The 13,988-nt window shown below is 55.5% G+C and overlaps 1 protein-coding gene across 4 annotated transcripts in view; it reads left to right on the forward strand.

Annotated features, from left to right (window-relative positions):
* Positions 1-13,988, forward strand: part of ABR (ABR activator of RhoGEF and GTPase) — a 172,576-nt gene that overhangs the window by 111,890 nt on the left and 46,698 nt on the right. For all 4 annotated transcript variants that reach the window (XM_045773297.2, XM_045773296.2, XM_045773298.2 and 1 more), the window contains 4 exons: positions 4,227-4,334; positions 7,058-7,118; positions 11,961-12,013; positions 12,596-12,736. In XM_045773297.2, coding sequence (XP_045629253.1) covers positions 4,227-4,334; positions 7,058-7,118; positions 11,961-12,013; positions 12,596-12,736 — 363 coding nt within the window. The remainder of the gene's footprint in view (positions 1-4,226; positions 4,335-7,057; positions 7,119-11,960; positions 12,014-12,595; positions 12,737-13,988) is intronic.

A 13,988-nucleotide genomic window follows, 5' to 3' on the forward strand; every position in this document is an offset into this window, starting at 1 on the left:
GTGCGCCCGTGGACGGGGGGAGGGAGAGGGAGAGAGACTCCCAGCTACTCTGCGCTGAGTGGGGAGCCTGATGTGGGGCTCAAAGCGGGGCTCGATATCACGGCCCTGAGATCATGACCTGAGCCAAAAGCAAGAGTCAGACTCTTAACCGACTGCACCGTCCAGGCACCCCAGCCACAGCTGACTTTGAATCCTGGCTCTGCTGCAGACGAAACCTGTGACTTTGGGCACAACCTCTCTGTGACTCAGCTTCCTCATCTGTAAAAAAGAGGATAATAGTAGCATTTACCTCATTGAATTGTTGTGAGGACTACGTGACTTAATACCTGAAAAGTGCTTGGAACAGGGCCCAGAACATAGTAAATTGGTAAATACTCAATAGTCAGCCACGAGCATTACTGTTATTACTATCCCTACTGTCACCATCGTTGTCGTCATTGTTGTTCTCAGCGAGAGGCACCCCGGAAGGTGGTATTGCAGGGGGACCCCACACTCCCGGTTCCAGCAGCCCCAGAGTGCTTGGCCCAGCTCAGGGACGGTGCATACCCAGTCATCACTCCTGGCCTGGTCCCAGGAGCCGGAGCTGACTGGTTTGGGGGCACCCTCTCCTCAACCCTCAGGGGGGCATGAGAGAGCCAACCAGAGGGGGAGTGGGGGGCAGAGGCCAGAGCGTAGCAGAAAGGCTGTCCAGTTTATCTTCGTCTCCAGTGTCCCCCATTCTGGTCTCAGCTCCATAGGCCCGCGTCGTGAGTTTGCCCCCCACCTTCCCTCCCCCAGCAGCATGAACTGCCTTCCGCAGCCCTGGAGCTGCAGGCCTGGGAGGGTCGGGGAGGAGCTTGGGCGGTCCAGGCATCTGGACGTAGTTTATTTTCAGCTGGTCTCCGTTACTGAGAGAAGGGAATTAGCATCTCTGCTGTTTGTTTTATGAGATCACCCCAGTGCCAGGCTGCTGTTTCCAAGCAACCTCCACTTCCCAATTAATGGCCCTGGCAGGCCGGGCCTTTGGCTCTACAGACGAGGGTCACCCGTGGAAAGGGCAGTGCCTGGGATGGTCAGTGACCCCTGTGCACAGGCCTTCTGCCCAGGTGGCTCCCGCTCTGACTCACCTCCTGCTACTCCCTTAGGCCGTGGGATGGGAGCAGTGTTCCAACCTGGGCAGCCAGCCTGTATCATTCTTATGGGAAAGGGGGACAAGAAGAGCACATCCCTGGAAGAAGAAAAGCAAAGATTTTTACTTTGGTTTAGGAAGCAGCTGTCTAGCACCTTCCCTGTAGCTTGGGACACTGGTGGGCCAGTACCCCCTCCCCGGAAAAGAAATTGAATTCATCCCTTCCTGCACTCCCCCCCCTCCCCCGATTTTTCTTCTCTGCCAAGTCTGGCCCGTCTGGGGCTGAGACGTGCACAGCTCTGGCCTTGGCTACTCTGCAAGCATCCCCGTTCTCATTTTCCCCTCTGGCTTTCCTGGCCCCCCACCTGCCAGCTTCCTGCACCTTCCTCCTGCCCCACGTCTTTGGGATCTAAGGGAGCGCAAGGATTCTGCAGAAAGCAGAGTGGTCCAGGGTGGGTCCCACGGGCAGCCTGCTTTCCCCAGCACCTCGGTGAGATCCCCCAAGGAGGCCCAGTAGCAGGCGAACCTCCATTACTTCATTTTAAAATATTTAAACAGAAATTCTAGAGAATACATGCACTGAACAACTGTGCACTCCTCTCCCAGAATTAATGGATGTTAAGCTCTGAAGACAGAAATACTTTTTAATCAAGAAAGCAAAGCATCATATGAGGCACCTGGGTGGCTCAGCCGTTGGGCCTCTGCCTTCGGCTCAGGTCATGATCCCAGGGTCCTGGGATCGAGCCCCGCATCTCGGGCTCCCTGCTCGGCGGGAAGCCTGCTTCTCTCTCTCATACTCCCCTTGCTTGTGTTCCCTCTCTTGCTGTCTCTGTCTGTCAAATAAATAAAGTCTTAAAAAAAAAAAAAGGGAAGAAAACAAAGCATTATAGACGAAGTCTCTCTCTCCCTTCCCCTTGACCTTCTGCTCAGCCCAGAAGCAGCTACAGGATTGAATTTGGTGTGTCGCCTTCGGGGCTGCAGTTTGTATTTTTATTATGTATCTGTATCTTTTATGGCATTACATGTACTATTTAAATGTATATATTTTATGTGTTTTGCAATTCGATCAACATTGGTTTAGGAACTTGGCGGTGTCACTACCCACAGATCTCGTTCATTCGTGTTAACTGCACCGTGGGTATGGATTCCCCTATTTGTGAGCATTTGTTACCAGTCTTTCCACAGGAGGAAGAGTGAGGCAGTGAATCCCCTTGCGCACATCTCCTTGGGTACATACATGGGCAAGTTTCTCTAGAGTGGGGCTTCCAGTAAACTATAATGTGAGCCACATATATGATTTTAAATTTTCTGGTAGCCCTATGTTTTAAAAATAAACACATGAAATTAATTTTAAGAATGTACTTTATTTTTTAAAAATATGTATTTAGGGGCACCTGGGTGGCTGAGTCGTTAGGCGTCTGCCTTCGGCTCAGGTCATGATCCCAGGGTCCTGGGATCGAGCCCCACGGGGCCGGGCCGGGTTCCCTGCTCAGCGGGAGGCCTGCTTCTCCCACTCCCCCTGCTTGTGTTCCCTCTCTTGCTGTCTCTGTCTGTGTCAAATAAATAAATTAAATATTTTAAAAATAATAAAATAAAATTTAAAATATATATATAGCCCAAGAGATCCAAAATACTATCATTTCAACATGTAATCAGTATTTTAAAATTAATAAGATAATTTACATACTCTTTTACATACTAAGTCCTTGAAATCCAGTGTGTATTTTATACTTAGAGCACATCTTGGGGTGCCCCTTAGTCCGGTAAGCGTCCGACTTTTAGTTTCGGTTCAGGTCATGATCTCGGGGTTGTGAGATCGAGCCCCATGTCCGGCTCTGCCCTGGGCGTGGAGCCTGCTTAAGATCCTCTCTCTCCCTCTACCGTCTCCCCTGTCTCTGTCTCTAAAAATACAGACACACACACACACACACACACAGCACATCTCAGTTTGGACTAGCCACATTTCAGGTGCTCACCTGCCACAAGTAGTGACTGACTCCTGTACTGGACCCAGAGCTCTGGGGTTTGTATGCAGAAGTGGATTTCCTAAGGTGTAGGCCGAACTGTGCATATTTTCAGCTTTATCGGGTATTGACAAATTACTGTCCAAATAACGGGACTAACACCCCCATAAGCAGTCTCTAAAAGCTCTGATTTCCCCCGCATTCTTGCCAACCCTTGATATCATTAGACTTTTAAATTCTGGCCACTTTGATGGCGATGAAATAGTGTCTCACTGTGCGTTTAATTCACATTTCCACCCTTCACTCTCTCAAGAGGAAATGCATATGCAAATCACAGAGAAGACTTTCCATACATATTTGAGGAATTGAATTAATGAGCCTCGGTTTCCCCTTTTGCAGAAAGGGATGATGGCATCTGTTCTGCCTCCCAGAGATGAGGTTCTGTGTGGTTGTAATAGTGGGAAGCTTTGTGTTAGGGTCAGAGCGACATGCTATTGTGTACTGAGGTAGGTAGGGTCTCTGGCTCCTTAGGAGGCTGAGGATGTGGGGACAGGAACCGAGAGAGGCCAAGGGAAGTGGGGACTCCACCTCTTTTTTTTTTAAGTAATCTCTACACTCCACATGGGGTGCAAACCCCAACCCCGAGATCGAGAGTTGCACGCTCCACTGACTGAGCCGGCCTGGCGCCCGGGGACTGCACCTTTAAATGCTGTGCCTTACACTGAGTGTGGGGCGTGGGATACTGAGCAGGCCATGAGTGCCCTCCCTGCTCCAGCTAATTCCAGGATATGAAAGACATGTGAGGCATTAAGGGGCTTCAAACCCTGAGAGACCTTTATGATGCTAAATGAAGCCAAATGCTGTTGAATTTCTTGTGTGCCAACAAAAGGCCCTGCCCTGCTCCCCCCCAGCCCCCAGTACCCTCTTGTTAACCTTATTGGCTGAGCTGGTTTCCATGGAAACTGTCAAGTTCAAAGGGATACTGTAGTATGTTCCTCCTGCTTTTCCCCTCTGTTCTTGTGTAGCCCTTTGGAGCAGAGTTAGAGGTTCCGAGTGCTAAGGGAGCTCCAGGTGCCCTGCTTATGCTTTCATCCATTCATTAATCCTCTCTCCCATCCCACTGCCCTCCTCTCTCTCTCCTCCTCCCCCTGCAGGCCAGCCAGCTTGGCGTGTACAAAGCATTTGTGGATAACTATAAAGTCGCTCTGGAGACAGCTGAGAAGTGCAGCCAGTCCAACAACCAGTTCCAGAAGATCTCTGAGGTGGGCAGCTCCCTGCACAGCCCCTGCCTTCCAGCCTCTGGGCCTGTTGCCGGTTAGGGAAGTGGTTCTCCCGAGAGTAACGCTTAGACTGACCTTTGCTTTCTCACTTGATACTTTCTCTCTTAATATAAGAATAACGATGTGTTTGATTTTGTTATTCTATTTAGGTTATCCTGTATTAGAACAGAGGAGACAAAAAAGAAAAAAAAGGCAGTATTCTCACACACTGTCGTGACCTTGAGCAAGTCACTTCCCTTCTCTTGGCCTTATTTCCTCTTCTGTCAAATGAGGTGTCTGGATCCTTCGGCTTATCCCCAGCTTGCTTGAGGAGAACCACCAGGGGCACTGTTTAAAATGCAGATCTTCAGACACCTTCCCTCCAGCTTTAATTCAGTTTGGGGTGGGACCCAGGAGTCTATATTTTTAACGAGCTTCCCGGGTGATTTTTATGATCAGAAAGATTGGAAGAGGTCTGGACTCGGTGGTCTCTTAAGATCCTTGCCTCCGCATGACAGAGAGGACCAGGGCCATATGTGAGAAGAAGCAGCCCTACCCTCTGGCTGGAAGCATGCCCGTCCCTGCTGCTGCAGCTGAGCCTTCCTTCCATGCTCTTCTGCAGGGCAAAGCTGGGGCATTGGCTGCCACTGACCCTTCAGGAAGTGGCAGGGAGGCGCTCTAATCTCCTCCAGGAGCTCAGCCCACTCTTGGGTCAAAAGGATCTCCATGAGCTCCCCAAGCTGCTGGCCTTTCAGTCGCAGCCCCAACTTCAAGCCTGGGGCAAGAGAACCTCTGGTTGCAGGGAGGAGGAGCTCCTTCTGCAGTTTTGGAAATTCTGCCTTACGGGCCTCTCTGGACCCTTTGCTGTCCCATCTCCTCTCTGATACTAGAAAGTTGGTGAGATGCGGGATAGTGTTGGTGACACTCCTGGGGTCATGGATTCTCCTCCAGTTTGGAATCAGCTGAGAGGCAGCACACGAGTTGGACAGAGCGGGATGAAAATGTCAGCTCCATTGCTAGTAAGAGCCAGGCTGGAAAAATGTGAACTTGGATCCGTAGGCACATTGGGCTTGCTAACCCTTCCCCTCCACAATGAAACACATCCATCCAGGATGGAAACAGGGAGCTAAGCTCAGTTTCTTCTCCCAGCCCCAGCCATCAGGTGAGTCACTCTGCCTGGGAGGACAGAGTCGGGTGGGGAAGTCCCTCTGCAGGGAGTCACAAGGCCGGAGAAATGGTGCTTCCCGTCATGGCTTCCAGCCCTCCCTGGGAACAAACTGGGTCTGCCTGATGTGTGTCCAAGGCTGCCCAGGGTCATGTCTGGTCCAGAGAGTAGTGAGCCTCCTCTTAGCCTAGGTTGACTGCCCATTCTCTGGTGGGCAGAAACCCCCGCACCCCTCCATGAGTCCCTGGCCCAGCCTGCCAGCCCCAGCGGCAGAGCCAGCCCCCTGGCCTGCTGCCCGGTGGCTTCTCACCCTGACTCATGCGTTGACGCTGTCGCTTCCTACTGGCGCTTCCACTTAATTACTGCAGTTAGGGCCCTTCTCCTTTGCAGCGGGAGCGATTTCATACCTCTAGGCCACACCGGAGGGGGGCACGGGGACAAGTTTCCTGAAGCTGGGAATCCAGTCACCCACCAGAGACACAGACTTCAGGAGCCGAGTCCCCCCCCTTCTCCCCACCCCAACCCCCAAGCTCAGTCCCTAGGGGTTTTCTCTGTCTAGAGACAGCTTGAGGCAGGAGTAGGAAATGTGGAGCTCCTGCTGCCCCGGAGTGTCCCCCCCCTTCCAGGCAGAGCAGGCCACATCCCCTGGGTTCCTGACCTTGGCCTCCCCTCACCCTGGCCTCCCTGCTGACGCGCTACTTGGAGGCCCCCTCCGCGCACTCAGCCCTGCAAGCGGGGATTGCCTTACAGCTCCAGTTGCGGGCCCTAGCGGTTTGTCGCCAAGGGCTGGAGCTGGAACCTCTCTCTCTAAATGCAGAGAAAGGAAGATAGGATAAGCAATCCCTAGAGTCTAGAGTCTCTTTCCAGCGCTCACTCCAGGTCATTTTGCTGGGGGCCAGGAGGGGTGTTGCCTCTTCCTTGCTTGCAGTTTCCTCCCTGAGGAAACCCACAGGCACCTGTGGGTGGGGGTGGTGGGTGTGGTTGGAGACTGGGTGAACCCCTCTCAGTCGGGGTAGGACCTAGGTGGGACTGCCCTGTGGAGCTCAGTCTCTGCCCCAGGTGCACTGCCTCCCTGCTTCCCCCTGTGCAGGTGCACAGGACCCCTCGCTCCTTATCTCCAGGGCTGCTCACGCCCTAAGGCGCTGGTACACCTGCTGTTTGTCCTCTCACATCCCATGTACCCTGGGCTGATGGTGGACCCCTAAATAGTGGCTGCTGCTGGGGGATCCAGCTCTTGCCACCTCTCTGGAAGGCCCTCAGAGTCACTGGGGAGGGGCGTTAGGGGGTGTGCCCAAGGAGCACCATTGCTACAGAGCTCTCAGGTACCCAGAGCCCCTCCTTGCCTACACCCAGCCTCCTCGGTACTCCACGGGCCCTAGGAGATCGTGGGTGCGGCACAGGGAGTCTGGAGTCAGTGAGTCAGGGGGAGACCTGTGCTTTGGTCTTTGTCCTCCTGTTTGCACCCTGGGTTTCAGAGCGCTTCTTCCTGCTCTGCCTACGATGGAGGATGGGGAGGTTCAGGGGGCAGGCCACGTAGTGATTCCTCCCCTCTGTTTCGCAGGAACTCAAAGTGAAAGGTCCCAAGGACTCCAAGGACAGCCACACGTCCGTCACTATGGAAGGTACTCCGGGGAGCAGGCTGGATAACAGTCACCTTCCTTTGTCTGGCTTTGTGGACTGTGGTGCCCTGCTTGTGTGAGCATGTGCACGGGAGTGTGTGTGTGTGTGTGTGTGTGTGTGGTGCACAATCGCGAGGAATCCAGCCTCTGTCCCTAGGCAGCCGGCCAGCTACAAACGTGCTCCTCCTTAGGATGCCAGCAGGCAGCTCGCTCCCCTCCCCCCCTCCCCCCTCCCGCCTCTCCACGCGCGCCTCCCCTCCCGCCCCTCCCCCTTGCTAGAGGAGCACTCTGAAGCGGCTGCTTGATTCAGGCTGTGCAGCAGCAGCCGGCAAGGTGGCTGAGTGGCCAGGCTGCTGATGGGAGCCACCGAGCGATGGCCGCAAGCTCCTGCCGCTGGGACGGAGGCTGCCATGGAAATCCTCCTCATCATTCGCTTCTGCTGTAACTGCACCTATGGTAACCCAGGCCCCCTCTCACGGGAGGTGGTGTAGCTTCCCACCTCTGGGGGCTGGCTGGAGTGGGCTGACATGTGGCCGGCAAGGTGGGGGGGGGGCGGCTTGGAAGGGAGGGGGTGCAAGTGGCTGGATCTGGCCAGCTTCCAGCCTGGAGTTGACATCTGGGGCCACTGGGGGCAGGGTGGCTTGGAAATGGAAGGACCAGGCTAGAAGTGGCCAGGCACCCCCTTCCCGAGCCTCAGTGGGTAATCGATGGCTTAGCTTGGGAGGCAGCGGGCAACTTCCTGGAGATGCTGTTCAGGAGAGAAAGTGACAAGGCTGTGCCCGCAGGTGTGCAGCCCTGGGGCTGGAGGGGGGTCAGCAGGGGCTGGTCAGACTGTGGCATCTGGTCTGGGCAGCAGTGCCTCGCCCGGGAGGGCGTCAGCCCCCGCTGGAGGGACAAGTTGGGAGTTTCTTTGTTTCCGGAGAGAGGAGAGGAGGTTGAGCCGCCAGGGTATTGTGTGCTCCGAGAGCACAGGCTGCCTTCGAGACATTCTCTCCTCGGCACGGCGGTGGTGGTGGGAGAGGCGGTGGTGGTGGGAGAACGTTGCCCCGGTTGGGAGAGTGGGAGGGAACTGGGTTGATCGCAGGGCGTTGTTTGTGGCCATGAGAGACCCTCAAGCTACGGTCCCAGCATTTGGTGCATGCTGGTGGGAGAGGGGGGCGTGGCAGGCCTCTGCTTTGTGAAGGTCACACACCCACTGGGCAGTGGAAGGGACCCAGGGCAGCCCCTGTGCAGCGCCCTCAGCAAGGGGGTCCTGGGACAGGTGTGTGCTGTCGGCTGGGGCAGGCCGAGGCAAGGAGGCGTCTGGAAGTGGACACTGCCCTCTGAGTCAAGAAGTGCTTTAGGGATGACCCAAGCTGCCTTTGGCAGGGATGGAGGGTCAAGTGTGGCCTCCAGGGGCCGGCTGCCCTGGGCCCCAGTGTGTTGGAGTGGCAGGAGGCTGGTTTTAGGACCTTCTTCCCTCCCACCAGGTTTTGTCTGCACCCCTCAGTCACTTTGCCTTCACATCTCCGTGGTAACCTGGAGCTCCTTGGTGAAGGCTGAACGGAGGGGGATGGCAGTTTGCTGGAGGAGAAATGATGAGGTTTCCCAGGCTCTTTCTCAGAGGCCACTGTGCTGGAGGGGCTCTTGTCTGCTCACCTGCTCAGGCTGTCCCACGTCGAGGATCATTCTTGATCAGCTGTGGGAACTCTAGTTCCGGAGATAGGAGATCGTGGGTGCGGCACAGGGAGTCTGGAGTCAGTGAGTCAGGGGGAGACCTGTGCTTTGGTCTTTGTCCTCCAGAAGCTGCCCTGTGCCCCCACCCGTCGGCTTGGATTTTGACAGGCTGGGGTCAAGAGGAGAGATGAACTTGAAATTGGCCTGTTTGAAGATCAGAGGAGAAATGCTCTTTTTGGTCTGGCCTAGGAGTGGGTCAGGTCTCAACTCTGCCTCCTTAAAAAGGAAATGGGGTTGGCCCTTGGCTTCCTCTTCCCTTCCCAAAAGGGAGTTTAGTCTTAGTGAAACAGACCTGGGACTGGAGTTCAGTGTTTCTTTGGTTTCTGTGATACTGTGTTTGAAGTCATCTTCAAAGTGGGGAGGGAGAGAACAAGCCCTTACCAACCACACTGTTTAGAATCTTCTCAGGCCATCCAAGGGATGCTGCTTATGGGGCCCCAGGGCGGGGGGTGGATTCTCTGGCTTAATGGTTATTTGCTGAGCACCCACTCTGCAGGTCTCTGAGCAAGATGCTGGGGGTGGGGGCATGCAAAAGGAAATCATGGGTGATCCAGGCCCCCAAGGAAGGGGCTCACCTTGGTAACAAAAGAGGCCAGCTTACCCACTCCTTCCTGGTGAATCTTTCCAAAGATCCTCCCAAGGGTCACCGAGCTTTTGCAGATGCTACCCTCCCATGCTGAAGAAGACGGCTCAACGTTAGGAGCATGGGTAGACCTACATTCAAAACCCAGCCACCATTTGCAACTTTGTTATTGTGAGCAAATTATGTACCTTCTCTGTGCCTTAGAGAGGCTTCTTCATCTGTAAAATGGGGCTAGTGATAATTGCTTCTCTTTTTAATCAGAGGAAATAGCGCATATAAGATAGGGCCACAGACATAGAGTAAGTACCCAGCAAACTACAGAGAGGCCAGCTTGCTCATGTCAGTGGTCTGACTTTTAGGTACTGTGGGTGTTGTTTGCAAAAGTCCTGGTCAGGGAAGGCTCCTGGAGGAGGTGGGGAGACAGGCATTGCAACTTGGTGAATGGTGTCTATCTCCGGAACAGGAATGGCATGGTGAGGAGAAGGAAGGGTAGGGGATGCAGGGGCAGGAAGCAGCCCGGCCTGCCAGAGCCGTGGAACAGATGAAGGGCGAAGGTGGGCTCTTTACCCTGCATTGTTAGGGGAAGGCTGCACACGGGGGCTGTGGGGAGCACAAACAGAACATTGGGGTTGCGCTTCCTCCCCTTTTTCCCTCCGTATCTGACTCTGGCCCCAGGACCCTCTCCCTGCATTCTGTTCTCCCCACCTTTCCTCCGAGCTGTTCTCCCCCAACCCGGGCACTCATTCCACATCCAGTCAGGTAGACTCGAGGTGACTGCAGGCATATTAATAACCCCTCAGAAACCCGACCCACCATTTGTGCAGACCTCTGAGCTTAGTCAGAAACCTCTTCCTCCTGGGACTTGAGAGAGGGACAGAGGGAGCTGACACTGCAGTATCAGCTTTCCCCGAGCTGGAACTCCAGGGCCCACCCTGGCAGGTGTCTGCTGAACTTGCACTTTCTCCTGGGTCTTTGGGGTTCTTGGGTGTGATTTCCCCCCGAAGATGAGCTAAGCCACAGGTGGGTACTCTAAATAATATCTGTACGGCCCTCCATCCCCACCCCCCAGGCTGGTAACTGGGCTCTACCCTCACTGACCCAGGATACCCCAAGCCTGGTCTTGTTCATTTTAGGTCCCATAGACCATGGGGAGGGTCTCTCCACAATTGCCAAGTTAAGAAGGGGCTAAGGATAAGTCATGGGAAGTGGGTTGGCATAAGGCAGTGGTTTTCAACCAAGGCTACGTATCAGAATCTGCAAAAGAGCTTTTTAAAAATGCTGATACCCAGGTTCCACCCAGCAGAGATTGGGATTTAGTTGATGAGGTGGGGAGAGGGGGACAGAAGCTGTTTCTTCTAAGAGCTCCCCCAATGATTCTAAAGGGCAGCCAAGCAAAGACGGCAGATAAGGCTCATGGGATACCACGGAGACTGTAGCTTCTTCACAGCCAGCAGATCGTTCCCCAAAGTGTCTGCTTAGCAATGCATGGGGTATTTATATCCAGGGCTTCAGGGGACTCTTTGGTTTGGGGACTGGCTAGGGCATGAGTCTCGGCTCTGCGACTGTCACAGCCAGCATCCTGCCTCTTCCTGCCCCTGTGGCAGGAGGACAGAGGTCATGACCCCACGGACAGAGGCATCCAGGTATAGGACTGAGGCTGAACCACCTATGTTGGGAGGGGCAAGCCACAGCTGCTTGCGGGAAGCTTTGTTTGAAAGTGTGGTCAGCCAGCTGCTGCCTCCACCTGTCCCTGCTGAATCCCAGCAATCCTCATTTGCTGCCCTGGTCGGCCAAGGGGTGTGGGGAATGGGGGCCCCGCTGAGTCTGCATTTCCCCAGCCTCTTCAGCGCTTCCAGGGGCCCCACCTGAATTCCTTCGGGAAAACTTTGCTCCCTCAGCTGTCACTCGCTTGAGAGCAGAGACTTTGTGTGAAGAGCTGGCCTGCCTCCCTGGCCCTCAGCCTGTCCTGTTTTGTCGGGGAGTTTGACGGCATGGAGGGGGGTCTTCTCATGGAGAAGAGGCCGCCCGTGTGAGTCAGAACAAAGGCCGCGGTTCCCAGCTGGCGATGCCAGGTCTTGGGCCAGAGGAGTGTAAGAATGGTTGGGTGTGCGGGAGCCACCTTCCCTGGAAAAGCATCATGTCTCCTTCCCGCATCCTGGGGCGCCGGGTGTGAGCAAAGTGCCCGAGCTCTGTGGGGCGAGGCTAGGTATAGTTGTACGATGCAGGGTTAAGGGTAAGAGGAACATCTTCATCCACTCCGACCTGGCCAGACAAGGCTGGGCCTGTGGGATGGCCCTGCGAGAAGTCACGTCTGGCGGGAGATGAACTGAGGCATGCGGGAGGGGCCTGGGCAGCCAGGGCTGAATGTCTGCGTGCAGGTGCCGTCGGGCCCGCCCTGGGGAAGAGCGGAGCTGCGGTGTCCTGCACCCGGGCATCCAGCTGGTCTGGCAGTGAGGTGGGAGGAGGGATAAGGCTCGTCTCTGAGGTATCAAGCTGCTTCCTGTATTTCTTCTGTCTTGTGTCCTTCTCCCTGCCTTTGCCGACAGCTCTGCTCTACAAGCCCATTGACCGAGTCACCAGGAGCACCCTGGTCCTCCATGTAAGTGTCAGCCCCTGAGTGGCCCGAGCGGGGTTAGGAGTTCTGTGGGAGACTGAGCCCAGGGGGGCGGGCACTGGAGTCACTGAGAACAACCCACTCGGGGAACTGGGCAGAGGGGCCCTGGGCCCTGACTGCACCTCCCTGGCCTCGCTAACCATGCCAGCGGCGCCAGGGCCTCAATATAGCTTGGCTGCGAAGCTCAACGTTTGGCCAGATGCTGCCGTGGAGGCAGGCGCTTCCTGCCTCCCCATCCCTTGCCTCTTGGTCTCCAGGGTCCTTGGGGCAGCTGTGGGGTGGGTAGAGGGCTGTCTCTCCCAGCTGCTAGGGGAGGCGAGCCCCCACCTGGCTCACTCCGCCAGGGAGCAGAGTCATGACTACGGTGGTAATAAAGGGGCACCACTTCCCTCGGCCCTGACTCTCGGACCCTCCTCTTGAGTTCAGATTGTAGAGGCATGACCAGATTAGATCATAGGTCCCCTAGGGCCCCGCCCTGGAATTCCTTTGGTGAAGATTGAGTCCCCACTGTCTTCTCGTTGAGCCCCAGAACTGCTGCCCCCGACTCACCACCCCACCCCTTCCCAGGACCTGCTGAAGCACACACCTGTGGACCACCCAGACTACCCGCTGCTCCAGGATGCCCTCCGCATCTCCCAGAACTTCCTGTCCAGCATCAATGAGGACATTGACCCCCGCCGGACTGCGGTTACAACTCCCAAGGGGGAGGTGAGCTTGGGACCCACCCTGCCTCTCACCCAGGCTGAGAAGGGCACAGCAGGCCACATCACCCATCCCTGCTCTCCTGCTCGGATGGGCACCACTGCCCCGTCCTCGGTGCCTCTCCAGCCCTCATCTCCCATGCCCAGCTAAGGAAAGGTCTTCAGACCCCGGGAGCTTTACGTTCAGTGTCTCATTAATCTTCATATAATCCACTGAGGCCTAGAGAGTCTCTGCAGATCGAACACAACGTCTCTTGGCCGTAAGTGTTGGAACTGGATTCTTTAGCTGCGGTTCTCCGTCTGCAAGCCTCATGCACTAACCCCCAAACCACGGAAACCCGGGGCTGTGGCTAGCGTTATGGAATGCACACCCCCACCGTGGGCAGTATGATGCCCTCAGGGTCCCCTGGAAGATAATGGCTCAGACTGCGGGAGCCTGGGGAATCTGAGAATAGGAGGGGCAGGAGCTAGGGAGTGAGCCCAACAGTAAGAAAGGCTGGAACGGGGTGGGAGGGTGGCTAAGGCTGCCAGGTTGCTGGAGTGTCCCAGGTACAAATGTGGTACAGCAGCTCCAGTTCCTGGGGGGCCCTTCTTGGTGGAAAAGTGGGGGCACCCCAGAGAGGGGAAGTGATTTGAAGAATTGGAGGGACAGTTAGTCACGTGGGTCAGCAGCCTGGCCCTTATACAGTGCTTCCTGTCCAGGAGAGGTAATTAAGTGGCATTTAGGAGTGAAGACTGGCTGGGTTTATGCTCCTTTATTACATTTATGAGCCTCCAGTGTCTCCTGGGAAGGGAAGTAATGAGGGACGGGGTCTGGAGCATGACTAATGGGGCACAGAGAGCCGTCCCCATGTGCAGCTCCCGGCCCTGGTTGGCAAGCCCTGGAATGTCACTGGTTTGTTTGACTCGATATCTGAAAGATCTCCGAAGGGTTTAGAGCACCGTCAGTCTCTGGTCGTGTTAACTGTATACTTCACCGTGCTCACCTGCATTCTGCGGCACGTGTAGGTCACAAGGTCTGTAATACACACAGGGAACGCTGGCACGGACCGCGACAGCCCCCGAGAAGCCTGCTGGCTGTGAGGGTGTCAGGGCAGAAACTCTGGAAGTTCTGCATGGAGCAAAATGCTCTTACCCATCCAGAACCCATTAGAGATGGCTGCAGGGTCCCGCAGGAGCTGCTGCAGCCCCACCAAAGGTAGCCCGTGTCTCCCACCACCTGAGGGCAGCTGTAGAATCCACGCTGAGGCAGCCGAAGC

Source organism: Ursus americanus, chromosome 23 (assembly GCF_024610735.1).
Source record: "Ursus americanus isolate L20-20 chromosome 23, mUrsAme1.1.p, whole genome shotgun sequence".
Lineage (NCBI taxonomy): Eukaryota > Metazoa > Chordata > Mammalia > Carnivora > Ursidae > Ursus > Ursus americanus.